Source organism: Acanthopagrus latus, chromosome 5 (assembly GCF_904848185.1).
Source record: "Acanthopagrus latus isolate v.2019 chromosome 5, fAcaLat1.1, whole genome shotgun sequence".
Lineage (NCBI taxonomy): Eukaryota > Metazoa > Chordata > Actinopteri > Spariformes > Sparidae > Acanthopagrus > Acanthopagrus latus.
The window spans coordinates 21,582,986-21,607,793 of record NC_051043.1 but is presented as its reverse complement, the minus strand read 5'-3'; the positions used below and the strand labels follow the sequence as shown (position 1 = coordinate 21,607,793).

Below are 24,808 nucleotides of genomic sequence, written 5' to 3'. Positions count from 1 at the left end.
TTTGCTGATCTTTTGTCTGATCCCTGCCTTTAGTTTGCCTTTTGATCAACATTTACAGACATGTCTTGGTTGTGTGTACCCTTGACAATGTTTGTTTGAAGGGCACAAATTACAAAGGTATCCATGTTGTCCTATAGGTGCAGTATGACCCCTGATCAAGAGTGCAGGTGTCCACATCATAGTGTCTGTAAGCCCTGTAAAGCCACAATAAACACACATATAGACAGGTTGCATGAGTTAAAGGAAAAAACAACCCACTTTTCTGGCAAACCAAACAGAGTGCTTAACAATTTGGCTCTCCTTCAACTATTTACAAACACACTCACACAAATGGCACTGGATTAACGGACCTATCAGAAGCAATGATGGGGTATTGTCATTGATATTGACTGAAAATGCTGTTGCTCTTCTGTTTTTCCTCACAAATCACACTAATGCACAAGCATCATTGTCATCAAATATAGCTGATTGTAATATTAACAATTCAACAAAATCATGTTCAATTTCCCATATACATACCAATATATATCGCAGTGGAGCACAATGGCTGGTTGCAATAAGTTGCCATATAAATACAAAATGTTCGGCACCAGCATGTTGGCGTGTGGACTACACCTTCCGACTTCCTTCACCACCCATGCGCCCCACCCTCTCCCTCTCCACCTGCAGCAGCATGTGTCGCGAAGGTGGTGCGAAGTACAGAGAAATCATCCTCTCACCGCAGGGGATAATATAATACAGTAATCCTCTTGTAGACTATGTCAAGCGACGCCAGGGGCGGATCCAGGGGGTGGCTACGCCCCCTCGGCCACCCTTCTTTGCGGAACCCATTTTCCTATATGGATGCACATAGACATATAATATATGTTATATGTTATATGTTATATGTCTATGTGGACGCATTTCAACAGCGCACCTCAAACAAGTAGTTCTCCACCCAAACAGATGGTGGCGGTAATACACTCAACCTAAATGTCAACAACCAACACAATTTCAGAAGAAGAAGAATTAGTTGTTGATGATTCGCGTGCGCTCCTGGTGAAGCCCAACTGACTCTGCGCGTCCTGCAGGAGGACGTTCTGTTTCCCCAGAGAAGAGGCTGAGGTAGCAGAAAGAAGTTATTCACTATGTCTGAAATGTTTCTTGCCTTAATGCATATTATAGCTTGCGTGCTGGAGTTAACCCAAATTTGGTAAAGTTTGCGAAGTTTAATTTAGGCTGTCAACACAGCGGTATGAAAGTCGCAAGCTATAAACAGTGTCACTGTGTCAGTGTCAAAATATTCAGTTTTGATAAGCCCCGGTGTTGTAGAAGGCCAATAAATCTAAAGTTAACTTTCAGTGCCGATTTAGCTTGATAGTGTTGGCCAGTCTGTGTCATATTCTTGAAAGGGAATTAAAATTTGTTGTCTATGCATTCACGCTAGCATATGTTCTAGGGTTCATTGTATGAGTCTCATATTAAGTACACACTAGTTGGCAGCCAGATGATAATATGCAAAGTATTGCAAAGAAATATAATATTAAGGATATATATGATGATGAATAATCCAACTTTGCGGGTTTGTTTGATAAAAAAGTGCCTTCTGTAATATTCTTACGTCGTGGTGTGAATTGTAATTACCGTGTGAGCTTTATCAACAATTAAAAAGACACAACTTTCACAACTGTTTCAGATGTTTTTAAATCACTTTAGGAATAGAGCAAAAAGCTTGTGCGGGTCTTTATGATGTAATTCTACATGGCAGCCACTGCCTGTATAAGTAAATGAGTGACTGACTAAGAAACACTACTAGATCCACAGTGACTTGCCACGTTAAAAAAAGCTGTGTGAGCTATGGTCTCAGTCTGGCCACCCCTATGAAAATTGTCTGGCTCCTCCACTGAGTGATAATGTTCGTACTTCAGGAAAAGATAGGACCTAACCTTCAGCACTTCAAAAGTAGCCCAGTTCTGCGGGTTAGGGTTACCAGACTTGGCAACCCTGCTCACTGTGTCGATTTCTTAACTGGACGGTCCAACAGTTCTGAAGGGACGGGGCCCACATGGGCTAACATGGACGTGCAGTCAGACCAGCTAACCAAAACAAAAAACAGAGAGGCTCAATAACAACACACAGAGAGGGAGTGTGACATCACTCTCTGTTCAGGATGTTGTTACTATGTCTTTACATAGATATCCATCTTTCCACTGAGATATAGTGTGGCCTTGTACCTTGTTCCCTGGAGGCCTTTTGAATCCGATCTGAAAGAGAGAGAGTGAGTTGACAGAGGTCAATGATGGCAGAAGCCTAAGAATAGCTGTGAGTTTTGAGCACACAATGCAAATTGAGCTGGTTTATGGTTTATGTTCAACCTCCAGGCAGCTTGTATGTCACCTGAGAGGCAAAATACAGTTTTCAAATAATTCACATTAGCATTGTAACATTTTGACAACACAGCCTTTTTCAAATGTTGGCAGCTGGAAATTTCATCAAACCCAATTTAGTCAGAGGTAGCACTGAAAAGCCGAGATTTGTAAGCTCTCACATATTCGCTCTGATTCTCTCCTCACAGGGTTGAAAGCGTCTGTTCATATTTTTTGCACAATTTGCATTCACAATGAAGGTTTTTGGAATTCTGGTCCTCCTGGCAACTCTGTCTGCAGGTAAGAACAGGTGTAAAAGGTATGGTTAAACCTAATAAAATAATGGCATCCTGAGTTAAACGTGTGCTCATTCATTTTCACCTCATATATATATATGATGTTTACAATTATGGAGGTGGTGGCACTGGTCAGATGAAAACCATTCAAACTTTGTTGAGAAATTTGCATCACATCCTCTCTACAGTGTAAAGTTTCATTTTCCACTTACTTTTAAGAGAGTTAATATTTATGTTTGAAAGCTTTGTTTCTTCATTTAAATGTATAATTGTTTAAAAAAACTACATTTGGAGTGTCTTAACTTTTAACTTCTCTGTGTGTGTGTGTGTGTGTGTGTGTGTGTGTGTGTGTGTGTGTGTGTGTGTGTGTGTGTGTGTGTGTGTGTGTGTGTGACGGTATTCTGTATTTCTCTGTAGCATATGGATTGAGATGCTACTTTTGTGCTTTCGCCAACCCAAACTCCTGCACAGAAGTCATGACATGCCCTGCCGGCTTGGACCGTTGTGCCAGTGTTGTCACGGGTGGTAAGTTGTTCTTCCACATCAGGAGTTATATCTAACATTGAACATGATGAAGATAAGTGACCTGAGCTGACACACTGCTGCACTGAAAGCCTGCTCGTTTTTGTTGTTGTTGTTGATGAAACTGTGGCTTTTCCATCGTATCTTGCAGATCTCGTCACACGGAGCTGCTTTAGCAGTGCTGCATGTGTAAGCACCGCCAACTGCTGTTCAACCGACTTGTGTAACGGCGCCATTACTGCTGGCTCCAGTGTGCTCCTCCTGCTGGTGTCCTCAGCCATCACCTCACTCTTTCTCTGAAGCTCTGAAAAGCATTTGTCTTTTTTGTCTCTCCCAAACTTTACAGCTCAGGAAAAATAAAAGACTTGTATTCCAAGATCAGTGCACAAACGTTTTTCATGAACACTGTATTTTCTCATGGTTGTTTAGTTTGTCTGAATGGCACAAATTACAAAAGTATTCATGTTGTCCTATAGGTGCGACATGACCCCTGAGCAAGAGTGCAGGTGTCCACATCATAGTCTCTGTAAGCCCTGTAAAGCCACAATAAACACACATATAGACAGGTTGAATGAGTTAAAGGAAAAAGCAGCACACTTTTCTGGCAAACCAAACAAAGTGCTGCAAAAGTAAACTACAAATTCCACTGTTACAGGTGCTCAAACCTTTTGCACCAATAATACCTTCATAGGGCAGAGGGCTCACATTCACTAACATGCACACCACAACAACTATCCAAAACAAAATAACCGAGAGGCTCCATAATGACTCACAGAGAGGGAGTGTGACATCAGTCTCTGCTCAGGACTTCTTTACTATGCCTTTACATAGATTTACATCTTTCCACTGAAATATAGTGTGGTATAATTATTTCGTACCTTGTTTGCCTGGAGGCCTTTTGAATCCAATTTGAATGAGAGAGAGTGAGCGGACAGAGGTCAATGATGGCAGAAGCCTAAATAAAAGCTGTTATTTACAGTTCAAATTAAGCTGCCATGTGGTTTATGCTCAATCTCCATGCAGCTTGTATGTCGCCTGAGAGGCAAAATAGAGTTTGTTTTTTTTTAATAATTCACGCTGGCATTGTAACATTTTGCCAACTCAGAGCTTTTTCCAAATGTTGGCAGTTGGATATTCAGTGGACCCAGTCAAGTCACAGTTGTTTACAAAATCTATATTTTCTCTCTCATCCACTGCTGTCACAAACATAGATCTGGAATTCCTTTCAACATTTCCTTCACCTGTCACTGTTGGATCAGGGATTTTTTCCATGTGTCCACTGGGAGGAGCTTTGTGAGAATCTCATGAGGTGTGGGAGGTTGGACTATAAAAGCCAAGCTTTGGAAGAGTTCACACATCTGCTCTGATTCTGTCCTGACAGGTTTGATTAAAAACATCTGGGTTTTTTTGTTTTTTTGGTTGTTTTTTTTTTTAATAATTTGGGTTCACAATGAAGGTTTTTGGAGTTCTGGTCCTCCTGGCGACTCTGTCTGCAGGTAAGAACAACAATGATTCATGTGCTTTGGCTTGACATTGTAACACAAACAGATTAAATTTACTGATGTGTGAAGGATATGGTTAAACCTGATAAAGTAATGGTGTTCCAAAGTAAAAGTTTGATCATTAATTTTCATTGCATTTAAGTATATATATTGATTTTTTTTTTTTATCAAATGGATGAATACATTTAAAGAATGATGTTAAAATGATGGAAGTATGTTTCAATGGTGGCAACCTTTGTTGAGAAATTTGCGTCACATCCTCTCTGCAGTGTAAAGTTTCATTTTCCAATTGTTTTTAAGAGAGTTAAGATTCATGTTTGAAAGCCCATTTGTTTTGTTTTGTTTTTTTTTTTGTTTTTTTGTTTAAATGTGTAATTATGTAAAACAATTACATTTGGAGTGTCTTAACCCATGTGTGTGATTCTGTATTTCTGTGTAGCATATGGGTTGAGATGCTACGTTTGTGCTCTCGCCAAACCAAACTCCTGCACAGACGTCATGACATGCCCTGCCGGCTTGGACCGTTGTGCCAATGTTGTCACGGGTGGTAAGTTGTTCTTCCTCATCAGAATGATTTATAGCTCATGATGAACATGACGTTTTTGTTGTTGTTGATGATGAAACTAAGGCTTTTCCATCGTATCTCGCAGATCTCGTCACACGGAGCTGCTACACCAGTGCTGCATGTTTAAGCGCCGCCAACTGCTGTTCAACTGACTTGTGTAACGGCGCCATTACTGCTGGCTCCAGTGTGCTCCTCCTGCTGGTGTCCTCAGCCATCACCTCACTCTTTCTCTGAAGCTCTGGAGAACATTTGATTTTTTTTTTTCTTTCTAGTTTCAGTTAGTTTCTGTATGCACGAGTAACATTAATCTAAATTCTGCATTTATTTCTTCAGAATTTGCTTTCTAATTTACAAGATAACTGCGTGTGAAGTTTGAGTATTTCTAACTTTGGCACCACCTGGTAGTTGAGTTATCTATGTTTTCTATGTAGTGGTTTTTAAGATAATTGGGTTTTTTTTCTGAAGGTTTCTTTATGATTTATAATAATCATTAGATGTTGTATGATATGACATCAACCTCTGTTATTCAGCTTTGTTGTGTTTATACAACCATGCCTGATGATGATGATCATGTCTGTTAGAAAACACTGTTCAATTAAAGTTGCTGAGAGCTATGAGTGCTGTGTGCTGATCTTTTGTCTGATCCCTACCTTAGTTTGCATTTTGCATTTCAACATTTACAGACGTACCCTTGACAATGTTTGTCTGAATGGCACAAAAGTATTCATGTTGTCCTATAGGTGCAGCATGACCCCTGAGCAGGAGTGCAGGTGTCCACATCATAGTGTCTGTAAGCCCTGTAAAGCCACAATAAACACACATATAGACAGGTTGAATGAGTTAATGGAAAAAACAACCCACTTTTCTGGCAAACCAAACAGAGTGCTTAACAATTTGCCTCTCCTTCAACTATTTACAAACACACTCACACAGATGGCACTGGATTAACTGACCTATCAGAAGCAACAATGGGGAATTGCCACTGATATTGACTGAAAATGCTGTTTTCTCTTCTGTTTTTCCTCATACATCACTCTAATGCACAAGTATCACTGTCAACAAATGTAGCTGATTCTAAAATTAACAATTAAACAACATCATGTTCAATTTCTCACATATATACAAAACCAAACATTCACACGGTGGCAATTTTCCTCCAACATCTGGCTCAAGGTGGAAAGTTCTAATGATGGGATGATGTCATACTGTGATGTTCAAGGTTGCAGGTCATATAAACGTAATTAATAAAAAAAATTGTTGTCATTTCACCGCTGCCTGATTGATCAGAGACTGAGGCAGTGAAGATCTAATGGGACTTGGTATCCATTTACAACTTAGTGCACAGCAGCATAACACACAGAAACATTCAAGCTTTCCACCCTGATGATGATTCCTTGGGGAAAACAGCCACAATATGAATTTTGTCTGTGGTGGACATGTTGACCAAGTCCCCAGGAAGATGCTTTGAAGCCTACTTTCTTAGTGGCAAAAGGACAGCTGTTAAACACATTTCTGACCACCTAAAAATATTTTATTTAACTGTCATAATTTGAGCAGTCTGGGCAATTTTAAAGCTGGAAAGTCGAGCCATATTGTTCGGTTAATTTAGAAAACACAACTGCAAGTCCGAAAACAAGAATGCAAGTCCACAACACAAAGACCTCCAATATACAGCAAGAGCGTTTCATTTATTAACAAACAAACAAAAAAAAACATCAAGAGAATTTTAAACATGTTCTAAACAGATTTTATATGCAGTTGCTTACACACCTCAAACAAAGTCCTGACACCATCTTATAGAGTTTAGTTATTTTTCAAGCAAGGCATTTAGACTCTTATCAATGAGTGTATTACTGTGCTTTACTCCCATGCCAGAATATACAGTCATATATTCAGCTGGCACGTGTCTCATTTTACAACAACACTCCTCATGTACTCGACGGCGCCTCAGTGTGAAGGAGCAAAGCATCGATCATATCGCTGTGTGTACAGAGGTGTCCTATCATTCTTCTCTGTACTACGTTTAGCATAGCTTAATTAAGCTATAAGGCAAATAAAGTCATAAGGACATGGACAGCAATTATTTATGGCAACTTTGAGAACATCTTTACAAGGCAAACCAGTTGTATATGTATAATAAATCTATTTCTTGCTTTGGATCAGCAAAATGAACTCTAACAAAACAAGATTTTATCTTTTAAATCTACCCTGAGCTGTGACTTTAACTTGCAGATTAAAACAGCATCAAGCAGTAGATTTTGGCACTGAAAAGACAATATGGGACAACAGATCAAGGAATGCTGACAAAAACCTTTGTCTGTGATTAGAATCACAAATTAAATCCAGAATCGCATTAATCTATATACACTCAAACATCATCCATAAATCTAAAGAAAGGAGTTCATACATATTCATAGCAAGTGAACAGAAATGATTTGCATTTTGCACTCAGTGCAAATTAATGCATGTTAGCTTAAACATAGGTAGTTAGGAGAGTAGACATTTTCTACAATACAGTAGTTGCCATGTTGACATAAGGTGAGGCATGCCCTTTTGAACAAATCAAACTTTGTTTTTATTGCCAATGCCCAACCCTGTCGAGCCCCAGTAAGGACAAATACTGTATCAGTGACCTTATTGCCCATTTAATGTAGAACCTGGCAAAGAAAATTCAGGCCGAAGGACATAAAGCAAACTTTATAAAACCATAAAACCAAACCATTCAAGCTCTGGGACAAAAAATCTAAATGTCCATTCGATGGAAGACTGCGGTGACGATACAATCTGAGATCGGTTTTACTATTGGCTATGGAAGGCACATGAGGATGAGGATCAGCTTAAGGATGGAACAAGATAATACAAGTTTCATTGAAGGTCTTTGGATGGCTATAATCTGCAGGCAGATGTCCAGAGAAAGAGCAGTTTGACATGAGGTTTACCGTCACCAAAATCACGTTCTGCTGAGGAGCAGGTCCCTAGTGGTCATTTCCCTTTGAAAAACACACATCCTCTGCTACTTCTTGGCATCTGTGCTCACAAGAAGGTAAATGTGCAAACAGTGTGTGTGTGTGTGTGTGTGTGTGTGTGTGTGCGCGCGTTTAACTCTGTAGCTTCTTCAGTGAACCCATGTAAAGAAAGCTATCTCGTCCAGGTCCACAGGGTAGTCAGTGAGGTACATGGGGCCTTTATCAAAATGTTCCCCCTTGTAGCTTCTCCATCGTCCCGCAGGCAGGTAAATGTCCCTCTCTTGCTTTCCTGGCTCTAATACCGGAGCCACCATCAGGTCATCCCCGATCAGGAACTGAGAGTCAATCTTATAGGCTGCCTCGTCGTCATTGGCGATCCACCAGAGGGGCCTGATGATTGGATCCCCTGTATCGAGAACCTCCCCTGCTAGTTCGAGAACCCTTGGAGCCACCAGATTCTCATGGAGCTCTGTGAACTTCTGCGCTATCTGTACCACCTGCAGAAAGATAGAGTGTTAGCATCACAGTGGAGCACAATGGCTGGTTTCAATAAGTTGCTGGGTCTCCGTAAATAGTATAAACTTGCTCCGAATGTTCAGCTCCTGCATGTTAGACCACATCTGTCATCCTCACTGAGCTCGAGGCAATCCTTGTTTGCTCTAATGAAGTATTTCCACTGAAATATAGTGTGGTGTAATGACCTTGTACCTTGTTTGCCTAGTGTAAATGCATTTAGAATCCTATTTGAATAAGACAGAGGGAGCGGTCGTGAGTCAGTGACGCCAGAGGCATAAAAAAAGCTGTGAGTTTTGTGCACACAAGGTGAACTAAACTAGCATATGGTTTATGCAAAACCTCTGTGCATGTGTCTACCATATATGCATGGAGGTTTTGCCTGAGAGGCAAAATACAGTCTTCAAATAATTCACATTTGCATTGTAACATTTTGACAACTCAGAGATTCTCTTAAAAGTTGGCGGTTTGATATTCAGATTTAGTGTTCAGTGGTCATTTAGTGAATAAATTAAAGTGAAACAGTAAAAGTAAGATGGACAAAAAAGGTGTTCCAAGTCACAGATCTTTGTGCATTTTTCAGTCTCATCCTGTGGACACAAACCTCTTACAGACACATCTTACATTCCTGTGGGAAGAGGCAAAACTATGCAAACAATTCATGGACTATTCTGGCATGATATAAGCCACAGATTATACTCTGGTCTCAACATGGTATGAAAGTTACCTGGAAGAAATCAGTACTTCATACACTCAAATTACTTTAAACCACTGTGTGCTGAACTGGAAAGTTCGAACAATGGTGCCCTCCAGTGGCAGCATTACAGTTCTGCTCAGTACTTTTTCAACATTTTATCAAGTTAGAATAAACTGAAAGCAAGCAGGTGTGCAGGTTTCACTGTTACTTCCTCTGCTCTAAGTTAGTAATTAGAGTAGAGGAAATAACAAACAGAAAAAAAACTGATGCATTTACACTCATATTTTCATTTTGCTTTTTTAGTATATTACACACCATGTGAGTAATACAGTCATGGGTGTAATTATCCTTTGAGACCTTGTAGATATCTGTGTATCAAAGGTGAATAAATGCAATTTATTATTATTTCTATTATTCCTCTTGTTGGATTTTTATCTATCACTTCATCACTTTTTCGTTCTGCCAATGACGCTGCTGTAACAAGTGAATTTCCCCAGTGAGGGATCAATAAAGTCTCACATTTTCTAATTAATACAACCCTTCTACTGCTCACCTCATTGTCGTAGGCCCACGGTGGTATAGAGAACTGCATGGCTGGCATGAAAGCAGACAGCTCCAACCATCGGATGTACAGCTCTCGGTCCGGCAAACCATTTTTTCCATCTCCACCACCTAAAATACGACACACACAAGTCAGACTTATTTTCAGCTCCAGAACTAACTGTAGCCACATAATATAGAGTACCATACCTGCGGTGCGGTTGGGATATGCATTCCCTCCTATCATATCAGGTAAGACAAACTGGTAGCCCAAAATGCTGATGGTCAGAACAGTCGGGATGATGGACTTGAGGCCGAGCTCATAACCCCACACAGAGTCTCTGTCGATGATCCTGAAGAAGCAGGAGATGTTCTGGCTCTGGTAGCCCACCCTCAGCTCAGCACGCTCGCTGAATGGTATGGCCATCTCTGTGTAGCGGCGGGTGAAGGTGGAAGGGTCAGACAGTGGGACCAGAGTGCTGAACTGCCCTGGGAGGTAGCTAGTCTCTCCTGCGTCGAACTTGAAGGACGTCACTTCATAGCGCAATTTGAGCATACGCAGGTGTGAGGAATACCACTCGCGGGCTTCTGGGTTGGTAAAGTCCAATATTCCTCCAATGCCGTTCCACCAGCGCACCAGAGCTGGCAGCTCACCGCTCGGCTCTCGGACAAGCAGTCCTTTCTCCACGGCAACACCAAAGTTAATGGAGTCGTAGTTGATAAAAGGGTGTGTCCAGAGCGACACCAGAAACCCATCCTCTCTCAGTTTGTCAAACATACCACTAGCATTGGGGAACTTCTGCGGGTCAAAGTCAAACTCTCCATAGTCTGCAGTGTAGCGGTCATCCAGCTCAAGATGGGAGCATGTGAAGCCATGCTTGGTGATGTCAGAGGCGTACCGCAGCAGCTTCTCCTGAGTTACAGCCGTCTTATGGAGAGCCCATGTGGACCACAACGGTTGTTTGAACACTTCAGGGGATGGGACCTTGATAGGCTTTGGGAAATATCGACGCACCTGAGCAAAACAAATGCATACAGAGCAGGGGTTTTCACGTTTTTGTTTTTTTCATTTCAAGAATGCACAATGAAATACTTTCCTATAAGGCACATTTAGTTCACAAGAAAAGTTAACATTTTGGAAAATTCACCAAGAGTTAAATGAGATGATTTAAACTGCTTTCCATGTGTATAGCCTAGCATAGTTTATGGAAAACAGAGGGAAACAGCCAGTCTGGCTCTGTGGGAAGTTGCTGCTCCCAGGAAATATTCATCTCTGGTAAAACCACAACTTTTCAGAATGTCACAAATAAAACTAAAGAGGATTAATGGTGCTGGAAGGCAGATTTTGTTGACCTTTGGACAGAGCCAGTTGAGCTCGCTGTTATAACTGGCCATTTACCACAAAGATGTGAGAGTGGTATCAATCTTGGCAAGAATATAATATATAAGAAACAAAACTAACCCGATTCAAAACCTTGCTACTTATCAACAAAGAATTGGTATCATTACTGATCAATCTGGTATTTTTGATTAACAATCATATAGTCAGTAAAATGTAAATGGAGATCAGTTTCCCAGTCCCACATCTTCAAATGTTTTGCTCATCAACGTCAAAAATCCAAAGATAGTCTTTATAATGATATATAATAGAGAATGTGAATCCCCACAATTGAGACCTGTTTGATGGTTTTGATATATAAATCATCCAATTTCACCAAGACCGGCTTCAGTCGTATTCACTCCTTGTTAATTTTGCTATGCTATGTTATACTTTCAAATCAGGCTGGTTCACTCTGTAAGTAAGTCTTTGGAAGAGAACCAACACAAACTTTTCAAGTGTTCTTGGTGCAGTAATTCTGTTCATATCCAAACATACAGTTAATACAACAATTCCCTCTGGCTTCAAAAAGGCTCAAGTGCCAAATGCTCAAGACTTTGAATTTACTACTTTTATGACACTAAATATGGAAGACCATTTCCAACAGTTAAAGAAAAAGAGTTCTGAAAAAAAACATTATTTCAATTTTATCTCATATTTCTAACTTTTCGTTTCAAATTTCAGACTTTTTATCTCATAATCATGAATGTTTTATTTCATAATTATGACTTGGCATGGGATTTGGCAAATAAGATGGATGATTTTGCTCTGACCATAGAAACAAACCACAGAGCAGTCTATACTCACCATGTATTTGTGAATAGAGGTAACATCGGACCCTACACACACTCTGTAGCTGAGTTCAGGTAAGGCCTGCTGACCCATTGGTGGTCTGTAGGGTGAGTCCTGGTATCGGGCCTGGAACCTTAGTGTCCTGTCCTTCTCTGACCAGCCCAAATGAAATGGTACTGAGTCATTAATCTTGATGGCAGTCGCATTGGACGACAGCCAATAGCGTTCTAAAATTCCCCCGAAAGCGTTCCTATTTGAGTAGACATCACTGGTGATGAAGGGCTGTGGTTCCTCCTCTCCTTGAATCCTGACAGGCCAGTATTGTGTTGCGGTCTCCGCCCCTCCATACCAGTGAGAGTCATTATAGGCCATGGCATGTTCCACTGACTGCTTATTTTGCAGCTCCTCCCAGCGAACACGGTAACACATCACAGTATCCTTAGGTCGAACTGTCTGGATAAAGAAGTTGAGTTTTCCAGAATCTGAATGGGTGCAGCTCAGAAGATTTCCCTCCTTTGAGCAAGAGTCCAGATCCAGAGTGCCCGACCTAGGATGAAGCATTGAACGAGGGAAGGATTATATCAGTGAACCTGTTAGGGACACAACACTAATTGAACCAGTTTTATTTGCAGAAATGTCGGATTTCAAGCTGGACTAACTAAGAATGAAACACAATCACAATGCAGAAGATTGTCATTATACATATATTGCATAACTATTTTGTGTTATATCACTCTATTTCTCTTCAAGTACAGGGATTGCACTGTGGCTAATTCTGTCAATGTGAGGTCTGCGGATAAAGGACATGACTAAATCAGTCTTCCCTGAGGGGGTAATCATGTGTCTGTCTCATCTGACTAGCCATTATCCATCCACACAGTACTGCTTTTTAGCACACAAAGAGGAACCACTGGTTGAGCAAAGAGGAACAGAGATTTACTGGATGTTAGTTTCACAAGCAAACCATTTATTGCAGACAATTAACACACCGGACTGCATTAAAGTGTACCAGTGTTTCTATTTTTCTGGTCACGTCCTAGTTTGATTCCTCTGTAACAGCCATGACATCAGCATGATAATCTTAATCATGTAATCATGTACCACTTAATCATTTGAGTCACTCAAACCATAAGCAGATTCATCATTAATGAAAATACTCCTGAGAGTGAACCCACCTGAAGGCCATACTGAAGATGACAGCCCCAACTTGGTTCCGAATGACAAAACCATCCTTGTTGAGGTCCAACAGCTCAGCCTTCAGCAGCTCGGCTTTGCGGAGGGATGCAGAGTAGTAGCACCAGGCGACCACAGCAGCCAGCACCAACACACAGCCCAACATGCTGGCCATCACCAGAGGCCGACCTTCATGAGCCAGTTTCTTCTTCAGTGGAGAACCACCTGCTCCCCCGACCATCTGCTGCTCCCCAGGAGCTGCCGGGACAATCTGATACATGCTGGAGACTTTAGCAGCGAGGTGTGTAGAAAAGCAGGCTTGTTGTGGCAGTGGACAGCTGTGGTTAACTTGCTGTTAGTGTTGGGTAAAATCTCTGGTTATTCACAATGGCAGTAGTGGAAGTGAAGACAGCCTAGTGTTTATCTGCCGACATGCAGCAAAGTCTCCATATCTGAAATATGGTTTATTTGTTCAAACCTGCAAAACAGACAGACAGAGGAGGTCAGAAATGGACAGTCAGTTGAAGTTAGGGTTGCCACACAAAAAGAATGCCCCTCAAAAGAGCACATACCACTACCAAGGGTAGACAACAGTCCCCTTTTTATTCCATGAAGCCTAATTCTTAATTAAATCAATACCCTGTATTAGTCTAAGTTTTAAATCGCCCATAACTGCTTAATCATAATTTTTAAGCTCACCATATCTAGGATCCACATCAAACTGCATTTAAAAATACCTGCCTCCTAAATTAATTAACTCCTTAATATTACTCCAATTAGCAGTATGGGATATACAAATAAAATCTTATTCTGTTGTAACCCAGATTACACAGGCTATTTGCTTGACAGTCCACTTTGTCTTGGAACCAATTATCACCTCTGACAGTCTCCATGAGCTCGATTTAAAAATACATCGAGAGCTCTCCACACTGCATGCTGTCATGATTACAGTCATTTCTCACACCTCTGTTCACTTATCTTAAAAAAAAAAAAAAAAAACACCTGCATTGTACAATGATTCTGTAAAACACAACAAACTGACACAGGCAGATGTCTGCAGAACATGGCCATAACAACAGGGTATTCTATGTGTCATTCTCTCCAATAAAGCCACTAGATACTGTATTGTGTGCACTTACTATACTGCAGCATAGTTGAGCAGCAGCAGTTTCCCACAGAGAGGGAGAAGGCACAGCAGCCTTACTCTGGTAAATGGCAGGAAGCCAGGCTATGTGGAAACACATAAACTGGTGGTAATAGAACCACTGACACCATACAAACAGGCTATAATGAGAGAAAGCACAGACACTGTGTCAGCATGGTTCAAACACATTTATCTCTCAGGTAAAAGCACCTTGGACCTGAGTAAATAATATTTAAGAGTTGCAGCCCTCAAATGATTGTGCTGCAGCAACCCTACAGTTTCCAGACAGAGCCTGGGCCAGTCATCCACAGCAGAACCATATTTAACATCCCAACAGGTATCATTATGTTCCAGCTCAATGTTCTTATTCATATTCTGATGGAGGTTGGTGGCAATCCAGCAGGGAGGGAGGGAAAGCTTGCAAATGCATGCCCTGCAAAAACTGGGCTCCTGTCCTCAGACAAGCCCTTTATAGACAGACTGCTAACATGTCCTCCTCTGCATGCCAGTCAACACAAGCCTTTGCTTGTTTGTATGTACAATCACAGACAGACCTGCCCCACGTTGTTATTAATATCATTATTCATTTCAACTTGAATTATTAAAGTGAACAAAAAGGTTATTTTTTCACCCATGTCCAATTGTTTGTTGGTTGGTTGGTTGGTTTGCCAGCAGAATAACACAAAATCTACAGAACAGATTTCAGCGAAACGTGGATGGAGGACGGGTGCTGGAACCAGCATAGAAGTTTTCAGTGCAATTTTTTTCACCTACTTCAACATAATGAGATGGGGCGTTTCTCTGAATTTTGTCAATTCTCAGGGAACAATGCATGGATGTTGATTTAAAAAAAAAAAAAAAAAAAAAAAAGAATCAAGCACATTTAGGTAGCTGGTATCAATGAGTGAGTACAAATTGGGACTGGTGGGCCTTGGCAGAGGAATGCACTCACTAGTCCACATATCTGTAACCTCGTGCTATTAATAATGCTTTGTTCTAGCTTTAGATGTACAGTCCTGTTTGGCATGAGCAACACACCTCCCTCCTCCCTTACTTGGTTTTATTTTCTTTAAAAAATTAATTGCCTTAAAGTAATTCCACGCACCAATGTTTTGTGAGAGTCCTAAATGTTTGCACACGTAAATCTTCTTTTACACACTATTCTTCTATGTTGATCCTGTGTGTAGTTTAGGACATGATACTGAATTCATGCTTCAAAATGAGAGCGAATGCAGGCTCCCACGCTGCGACCATAAGTCACTTTCCCCTACTGGATTCAAAAAAGCAAAGTACAAAGTGTTTGGGCACACAGCCGCATAAAATCAGCGCGATCAGTGCATTACAGCAGGGTGTACTCTGTACCCTCAGGCTGGATTTCTTGCCGAGCAGCGAGCTCATAAACAAAGGCACACGTTTCCTCCATAGTGACTGCTAATTCTTCTGTGTTCTTCATTAGTTGTAGTTACAAAAGCTAAAACGGTAGGCTCTGACACCACTGCCATTGCTAAAAGGGTCACAACGGGCACGAACAGTACATTTCAAGGTGACATGTTAGTCAGTAACAAAACATTTCAGCCAGTGTCTGATCGATAACACACATCGACATGGCTGTTGACGTTGTATCGGGACATTACAGTGACAGCAACCGGCTATACCAGTTGTCAAGAGCTGGGTTTCAAAACGGCCAGTGTTCTCTGTTAAAAGCTTTGCTAGCTATGTCACAAACTACACTTATAATTATTAAGTTACACGACACGTTCGCTGTCATTTATCGCGCTGTGGTCAAACAAAAACAGACTTGTCTTACCTCCGCACCTGCTAACTCGCTGGGGTCATTGTGTACAGCTGTGAGCGCCGCACAGCCCCACTACGTAGCTGCAGAGCGGTTTGAAGTTCCATGGTCCCGCCTAACGTCGAGCGAGCTCGAAGCGGATTCGCCCACGCACCTGTCACTCATGGCACTATACCGTCCCGTGGGCTTCTGGGAAATGTAGTGTGAGAACAGGAGAGTCGTGAGAGATTAATAACATACATTTACAAGTGCTTTGAAGCGTGTTGGATAAACTCTTTAAACTAATGCTGACGTTTATTATTCTTATCTTAAAATAAGTTGCTGTTTTTCTTTAGTTTTTTGTTCGTTTCTTTTTCTTTTTCTTTTTAACGTGCGACCGGTTGCCTGTGGAAACAGTCCAAATTGTTATCAGTGTGTGGCGTTTACATGTTTTTTTCAGTTCGTACTAACCTACAAATTACGACGGATATCGCCTTATGTGTTCAGCTTGAGATTTTTTGCCATCAGTTTCTCTCTGAAGACTTTGAGGGGTAAACAGACAGTTTTGTTGCGGTTAGTAAATTAATATTTGCGACATCTGACACCTGCCCGGACCCCGTGTGCAAGGTAAGCTAAGTTAATGCCGGAGCCAGATTCCACAGCTACCCAGAACACAACCACAGTGGTGAGATCACCCAGAGCTAATAATAACGTTGTTGTGAATGTAACATGCTTTCTGCCACTGGGTGACAGCAACAAGCTATAAACACAAAAGCCGAATGACACAGAGGTGAAGGAGTGTGGTGGTGAAAGCGTTTGGTTCTGTTATTGTCGTGTTGGCTAGTAGTGTCAACTGTTACTAGCAGCAGTAGAGAAATACCAGGTAATTTAACAAGCTAACGCACAATACCCTTTTATGTTTTCTTTCTTTATTAGAGAAATGAGTAGTTGTGGCACCCATATACATATATATATGTAAAGACATATATACGTATATATATCTATACTGGCACCTACAGCTGAAATCAAACTTGCTAACTAAACTAAACTAACTAAAAGCATTAGCAACATTAGCTTTAGCTGGGGACAGGTTGCTAGTAGCTCTTGTAGCAGTGCATTTTCAGCAACAGAGATTGATTTCAGTTGAATACAGAAGAAGAAGCAGAAGTACAAGAAGTAGCAGAGGCAGTGAAGCTTTTGTTTTTTTTTAACTGGGAAAAGTCCAGACCATCAGGGGCCACAAAAGTCCCACTGAGTGTCCCTGGGTTTTGGTAATTAAATTATTCCATTATTATCTGATCCCTTTGACTTTTTAGGTTACATGTGTCAACGTGTATTTTTAGTTGTTTGATTATTTTTTGTTTATATTACTCATTGGAGTTAGAACAGTGAGTAGGTTAATCGATTAGTTGATCAACAGAATTACTGTCATCTGTTTTTAATGCGTTAATTCATGTCTGAACAAAGATGCCAAGTATTCACTATTTCCGGTCTCTCAGTTGTGTGATGTAAAAGTAAACTGAATATCTTTAGAGTTTTTGGTGGACTCCGAGGACCTCACCTTGGGCTTGGGAAATTGTGTTGCCATTTGTTACTACTCAAAAGAATAAAAGGAAGATTCAATAATGGAAGTAATTGTTAGTTTAGGCAGTTAAATAACTGCAACCAAATTAACAGTATACAATATACTATCTATTGCATGGTAGAACTTCCCCAGAAACCATGAAGCAAATCAAATACTATTTGCTGTAAGTCTAGCTGTAGGAGTGGAGAGAATGTTTGGTCTGTACTCTCTTTCAGAACCTGCAGTGACGGAAAAAGCCCAGCAGCCAACGTGACTCATCCTGATGCGCAGGAAGTTCAGGGTGCAGAGGGGAGATGCTGCTGATGCTGGTGTCCTTGCTGCACTGTGTTCCCGCAGCCAAGGCCTGTCTGCAGTGTGACCGCAGAATCAGGCTCCTACATGAGGACTTCATCCTGTCTGCTCCCACCGTGGACGACCAGATTGAACTGAAAATGATCTGTGACCAGGCGTACGTGACCTACAAAGAGACAAGCCAGGAACGAAAGGGAGTCATTGGTGAGGTTAAGACCTGGTTCAGCTCAGTATGACATGGCATTAATGTGGAGTTCATTGGTAATTCTGTTAACACTTCATATTATATGTACACATATTAGCCATTAACTGCTTGTTTAATAGGATGCATATTAGTAGAATATTGGCTCGTTAGCGCTCATTATAAAGCATTTATTATTGCCTTATTCTGCAAGACCATCTTCTACAATTATTAGATGATAAATGTTATCCCTCAATGATTGTGGGCAAGTATTGTACATATTATTTTCTTAAAATGCACCATACTTAATAACGCAAAACTACAAGTGTTAATAGTGTCCAAATAACTATAGATTAAGTCTTTCAACTCAGAATGTGCTCCATAATCTTAAGTGAGGTCTAGCTCATTCATAAGTCTTAATGACAAATGAAGTGCCAGTATGCTACTAACATGTATTCCAATGATTAACTAGTTATGGTTACTATTATATATACCATAATATAAAGTCTTACCATAATTCTCTCTGAAATGAGGCCACTGAGGTTTTTTTTACGGTCTGGCAGTTTAAGCTTTAACTCCTATGGCATTTATCTTGTTCAGCAAAAAAAAATAAAAAATGTGTCTGCTCAGATCCCACCACTCTGTACAGAGCCAGAACTGATTACCAGAGTGAATTTGACCGCTTCTTGAAAACCAAACATACTGGTGAGAAACATTTCAAACTTCCCTCATAAAATCATTGTTTTTTTCCCCCAGTGATAATCATGACAAACTAAATGTCCAGCAGAATTTGATACAAAGCCTGCTCTGTTTTTTTTTTTTTTAGGATCTGTCACATATGAAGCCATCCAGATCATGGAGAAGGGCAGGAAGATCTTAGAGAAACACTTAAACACATTCATCGGTGATGGTAATTGGTGTAATAACAGGGCAGGTTCTGCACAGTATGAGACAGGGCACTTCTGTGTCAAGATGAATTACTTTCAGCTCATTTGTTTGTCTCTCCCGCAGGACTGTGCCCTAACAAGTGCGGTAAGTTTGTTCTTTCCGATCATCCCCTCTGTGTCTGTGCAAATCCTTGTAGAAGCACAATGTGTATGTACAACATATTCGGTACAAGGACACGTGTGTTTGCATGTGTGTGTGGTGTGTCTTTCCAGGGATTTTGAAACGAAGAGTAATGGATTGCTTCTCTTGCCGCTACAAGATATACATCTGTCCCTCCCCCTCTGGCCAGCGGGATTGCGGTGGTATATTTTTAAACAATTCGCTCTGTGTGTATGTGTGTGCATGTTGTTGGTGCGTGGGTTAATGCTAGTCATACCTATGTACTGGGAAGCAGTGTTCTTTAGAATACATGGACACATGCTGTCACGGGTGTGTAAATGTGTCTCCGAGCGTCGTGCTGCTGCTGCCTGTCCATGTGCAGGGCTAATGAAAAAGATTATTTGAGTAATCCTGATGCAAATGAATGAAGCATCGCTCTATTTCTCTCCACTCCTTCTTTCCCCAGAGTATCCAGTACTGGCTGAGGAGGGAGGCCAGGCCTTGTTAAACTGTTTCCTCCCATGGCATCGTCTTCTGTTGGGAAAAACAGAGTACCACTACTCCTGGGCCCCTGGTGAGCCAGGAGCTAAAAAGGTCTCCCTGACGTTGCTTGTTCTTTATCAAACAATAACTCAAATAGATGCTTACGTTTTAGCCTGAGCAGAAACTTGCTGATGCTTCCTGATCCCTGATTTTCTTATTTAACTGTACAGTATCATCATAAACATGCATATTTATATAGCCTGCCAGCCTTAACACCCACTTTCCTACTATCGCTTCCTGATTTGTGTGTGCAGCTCAATGAGAGTGACTTCAGAGCCTTGGTTGTGACAGATGACTCATCTGTGGTCTTAAATCAGCTGCACGTGGATGAACAAGGAACATATCGCTGCTCTCTGCAGAACCAAAATGGATTCGTCTTCTACAGAGCCACTTTCCTGCTCACTGGTAGAGTACAGCTCTTCAGTACTTCATCACGATGAAGACTGAAAGGGGTAAAAATGCATGCACATGTCTGTGGAAATGTAACACTTTTGAACAGTTTCCACAGAAGAAAACAAACATTCCAATCAACATGTGTCAACTCAAAAGAAACAAATAAAACACTGTAAGATGAGACAAATGTCCCAGTTTTAGGTGCTCTTAAGTATGTGTGTTCAGATCCATGGAGATATTTAAAGTTATCCCAAAGGCCCCAAGCAAAATCATTTTCAAAGGGATGAGTTCACTACATGTACAAAAAGTAAACTGCAAACACTTCAGTTTCGTAAGGCTTATAATTCGTTACTGTGTATGTGTGAGTCTGTGATTATGGTTGGCGTCTGTGGGGTGGATACAGGGTGTGTCAGTGTCTTTATGTTAGTGGATGGTTTCACTCTCATCCTATGTCTCTGTATGGGCTGTCTTGTGTTTTATTTGGGCGCGAGCTCCAACCAGTGCAAAGACCCGCTGCGAGGAATTAATTCTTTCTTTCTTTCTTTCTTTCTTTCTTTCTTTCTTTCTTTCTTTCTTTCTTCCTGAATCAACTTTTTAGAGGGGGCTCAACACACTTGAAAGTCATGAAACTCTGTATAACTGTATAAAATCAAAAGTGGTGGAAATGTACATATTTTATGGCTTGCTTAAAATGTGCTGTACTATACTATAAATATATAGGGAAAAGAAAATTGCCTCACAAAATTGTCCCAACCAGAGGACTCATAAAATCGACAGTGCGTAATAACCTGTGAAATTACCAAAATAAATCTTAAAAACGGGCATCCCTAAGAGAAAACAATTTGTAAAGGTAGTCAGTGGCTTACTGTGTGCCTGCTAAGAAGTGGGTGTCTGGCAAAATCATGTCAAAGCCCCCTGCTCATACTCCATCTAGGGCAAAAAACTGAATGGTGTAATGTCCTGTCTCACATTTTCCTCTGTACAAATATTGTTCTACGCCTCCATTAAAGCATTGAGCGGTTATTTTCATGCTCCACCTCCGCAGTTGCCCCTGTGCCTGACCAAACTCACCGACCTGTCATCACTCTGCCTCCCCTGCCTCACGGGGACGACCAATCGCCTTTTCAACCCACTGAGGCCCTGTTGGTGCCAGTCATAGCCATGGTTACAGCTCTGAGCCTGGCAGCAAGCGTGGGCATCACAGCTGTCCTGGGGTGAGAGACCGCACATGGGTGGGGGAGGAGGGGACAAAAGAAAAGGACTAGAGGTTAGCAGGAAGCGTGGAGGTGAGAGAGGTAAAACGGAGCAGTCTGAGAGCATGACAAAATGAATGATGATAGATGGAGGAAGTGGTCACGTAGTTGCGTAGTTTGAGGCTCTATTAATGTATTATGAGGCTTTGGTTTATGTTAAATGAAGCTACAATATATTCATAAATAGGTTCATTGTTTACAGTTGAACCATTGACGCCATTGAGCAGTTTTTCTCTGAAAAGGATCGTCAGTTATTCCAGGAAGTGACATCGGTTACCTCAGAACAAAAACCAACAGGTGTTAACTCAGCATAAAAGACACACAATGGGCAGGTTTTTCTGTTTTATTTGCAGTGATGTGTTGACGTTTAGTTTGAATTACTGTGTTTGTGTTTTCTATAGACTGGTGATTAGTCAGATGAGAGCTGCAGGGGAGCTGAGCAGAAGAAGGAAAGGCAGAAGAGCCGAACAAAACACGGTGTGATGAAGATAAATACACACTTTAACAGGGAGGTTGTCCCCAGTTCAGGCTGGACATTTATCTCAGTGGTTTAATAAATTTCCCAGCAGAAACTGCCAAGTCATGTCATGAAAAATTGAGAAAAACAGGTCAGCTACATACAGGTTGTGTATTTTTTGATATATGTGTATCTTAAACATCAAAATAAAACTCAGGCATTAACACTGTGAATCATAGTGAATCAAACAGTAAAATCTCGCTCATAAAACAGAAAGTTTGTGGTAAAATAAAACCACACACACCCTCTTAAACACACACAGAAATCCCCCAGAAACCACTCAACTTTCCGTAACATTAAGCACCAGCTCGCCAGTTCACACCAATGATCTGGTCCCATCAGGGGCACGTTCCCCCTGAATGGAGCGATGTTGTTGCCACGTGGGCGTTTAAGAGAGGAATCAAGGATGAGGTAAATCTCCCAGATTACAGTGTTTTTCAGAGATTAATGACCCCAGCCATCCAATTAATCCTGGATAATCCCCTGTGTGGCGGAGGAGGGGAGGTGTGGAGGAGTATAAGCTAGCAGCAGATGTTTTCATCAGTGCTTCTTCTAATGTTTATTTACCCATATAGTCATTCAGAGAGACTGAGTAAGTCCAATACCATGAATGTTTTTTTTTTCATTCTGAAGTGACCTTTATCTTGCAAGACCATCACCAGACTTTCTGTCTACCCACGGTCTGCCAGACTATGCTTCTGATTCAAAAATAGTCACGTCTTTCATGATCTTCACCACCTCCTCGTCAACAAGTCACGTCATGTTTCTGCTCACTATTGCGCCCCTTCAACTTTGATGATGTATGCGTCACTCATCACAGAGCTCACTGTTGATGTAGAAGCCTAATTTCTGGCGACAGGATGGTAAAATTCATCATCAGAATCGTCCGCAACAACAACCATTTCGCACTCGTCTCTCAGCACCGTGTCAGGGCAGATGTATGCTTGGCTGAGTATTTGCCAAACGTGACACCGATTAGGGTACACAGGAAAGATAGTGTAACATCATAAGAAAATGAAAATGAAATCAGGTGACTAATTATTTATGAGTCACCACATCCAGGAAGTAAGTAACTAATTCACCTCAGAAGCTGTTAATCATTGCTCAGGTTTTTCAAGGTAATTCCAGGGTAACTATTTTTTTGAATCACGGGCAGTGAGTTCACGTTACGAGCTCAGACGCATGTAGCAAATGTTGTAATGATACAGTACGAGAGTGTGGGGGCCTGCGTGGATGGTGACAGGATGTATGTGCGGTGATGTTTCCTGTCGGGCTGCTGAGATGGGGGCGAACGTTACACCAAAAAAAAAAAAAAACATTGTCTTAAGGCCCCCGCCACAGACACGTCATGATCCTCCAACTCAGCAGACCTCATCGCCTCACTCACTGTGGGTTTATATGTGTGTGTGTGTGTTCAAGCCCAAAGTGCAGGTTGAGGCTACAGTAAATGCATGCTCAGCAGCCCCACTGACAGCCATGATGAACTGCGTGCCAAAAAAAGTGTATGGTTGTGTTTGCGTGTGTGTGTGTGTACTGCTGTGGATTGAAATTGCAGCCTCAGCAGGGAGAGAGCACAGCAGAATGGGAGTGCTGCTGCGGGACCAGGGAGGGGGAGAGGGGAAGTGGGAACGCGAAGAAAGTGGATTCAGTGGTTTGAGTGGGAGACGTGTGTGGGAGAGCCGAGTGATTCGAATGTGGGTTATGAGGAAATGAAGACGTCAGATTACACCTTGTGATATAAACAATCCCACACCGCACTGAAAGTATATTTCTCCAACAGGGCGATGAGTGTCCCTTCACCAGGGGTGGAAGAACGTCTACAATATCATGTTCGATAATAATTACTGGTGTTTAACATTACTCATGTAGCGCTGAGACAACTTGTAATGAAAGCTACCTATATAAAAAGAAAAACACACAGAACAATTACTCATCCCGAAAGCCCCTAAAACTTGTTAAATCTGAGTTGTTTCTCTATAACCAAATATTCAGAACTGAAACAGCACCATTCAAAGTGGAATTTAAGTGAAAACTTCCTTAGTTACTGTAACCATCAGGAATGTGTGACTAAAGTTTGATCACATTTGACTGTCGCCCACAACTGTCATTACATCATTTTGATTTCAAAATTGCGACATCCTGACTGGAGCTCGGTTGTACGTAACATCACATTTTTCCCAGTTAAACTCTGCCTCACTTCAACAGAAAGTTCAATAAAGGAAATAGGTTTTCCAGGTCTATTTCACATTTTATAGCAACTCTTTATTAGCTATGTGTGAGTGGGTATGAAACCTTCCCTTTCGCTCTCTGTTGCCCGTACGACCCTGTGGGTGATTTGTTTAAATTGTTTAATCTGTTGGACGGTGGATTTTTTTTTTTTAGGGGGGAGATTTTCCGCCACAGTCCAAAGGGTGTGGGTTTATGCAGTTCTCAGATGTTTCGTCTCAGTGACCCTGAGCAGCAGTAGCTAACATTTGTTTAGAAATGGCTTCCGGCACAACACAGAGGTTACACAGAAAAAACTGTATCACAAGGAAAAGTAACGGTCTTCAGAGTTTATTGGAGAGCATTTTACCTTGAACTAAAATGGAATGTCATCCTAAACTGAATTTCTGGCTTAAAATATACTATAAGCCTTATAGTCACATTCCCACAAAATTCCCAAAACTGTCAGATCCCACTGGCGAGTATTATGTGTGTGTAGCTTTTACCCACTCTGTGCCACTAACCACAGTGTGATGAACAAAGGCACTGCAGTTTATTTTGAGTATGTCCCACGTACCCACTGTTGCAC

The 24,808-nt window shown here is 41.3% G+C and overlaps 3 protein-coding genes across 10 annotated transcripts; 2 read left to right on the top strand and 1 right to left on the bottom strand.

The window, feature by feature from the left end:
• Positions 1 to 3,504: 3,504 nt before the first annotated feature.
• On the top strand, positions 3,505 to 5,840 carry LOC119019662 (three-finger toxin MALT0070C-like). Its single transcript, XM_037098451.1, has 3 exons — positions 3,505 to 4,659; positions 5,105 to 5,212; positions 5,316 to 5,840. Exons 1-3 carry the CDS (start codon positions 4,614 to 4,616, stop codon positions 5,462 to 5,464), a joined length of 303 nt encoding a protein of 100 aa, XP_036954346.1. The 5' UTR covers positions 3,505 to 4,613; the 3' UTR covers positions 5,465 to 5,840.
• Positions 5,841 to 6,892: 1,052 nt separating this feature from the next.
• Positions 6,893 to 16,372, bottom strand: LOC119019160 (myogenesis-regulating glycosidase-like). 4 transcript variants are annotated; one of them, XM_037097489.1, is made up of 7 exons: positions 16,241 to 16,372; positions 14,429 to 14,573; positions 13,292 to 13,767; positions 12,132 to 12,663; positions 10,157 to 10,961; positions 9,960 to 10,078; positions 6,893 to 8,693 (listed from the first exon to the last, which is right to left on the bottom strand). In XM_037097489.1, exons 3-7 carry the CDS (start codon positions 13,567 to 13,569, stop codon positions 8,346 to 8,348), a joined length of 2,082 nt encoding a protein of 693 aa, XP_036953384.1. In that variant the 5' UTR covers positions 13,570 to 13,767; positions 14,429 to 14,573; positions 16,241 to 16,372; the 3' UTR covers positions 6,893 to 8,345. The 4 variants fall into 4 exon arrangements, with proteins under 4 accessions (XP_036953384.1, XP_036953385.1, XP_036953386.1 ...); XM_037097490.1 differs by having other exon boundaries at positions 16,249 to 16,338; XM_037097491.1 differs by having other exon boundaries at positions 14,429 to 14,517; positions 16,241 to 16,309.
• A 134-nt stretch (positions 16,373 to 16,506) lies between these two features.
• LOC119019161 (izumo sperm-egg fusion protein 1) lies at positions 16,507 to 22,187 on the top strand. 5 transcript variants are annotated; one of them, XM_037097496.1, is made up of 10 exons: positions 16,507 to 16,831; positions 18,005 to 18,284; positions 18,892 to 18,966; positions 19,088 to 19,171; positions 19,273 to 19,293; positions 19,422 to 19,508; positions 19,775 to 19,902; positions 20,106 to 20,256; positions 21,290 to 21,458; positions 21,899 to 22,187. In XM_037097496.1, exons 2-10 carry the CDS (start codon positions 18,083 to 18,085, stop codon positions 21,978 to 21,980), a joined length of 999 nt encoding a protein of 332 aa, XP_036953391.1. In that variant the 5' UTR covers positions 16,507 to 16,831; positions 18,005 to 18,082; the 3' UTR covers positions 21,981 to 22,187. The 5 variants fall into 5 exon arrangements, with proteins under 5 accessions (XP_036953391.1, XP_036953388.1, XP_036953389.1 ...); XM_037097493.1 differs by having other exon boundaries at positions 16,535 to 16,831; positions 19,422 to 19,511; XM_037097494.1 differs by having other exon boundaries at positions 16,535 to 16,889; positions 19,422 to 19,511.
• The last annotated feature ends 2,621 nt before the right edge of the window (positions 22,188 to 24,808 follow it).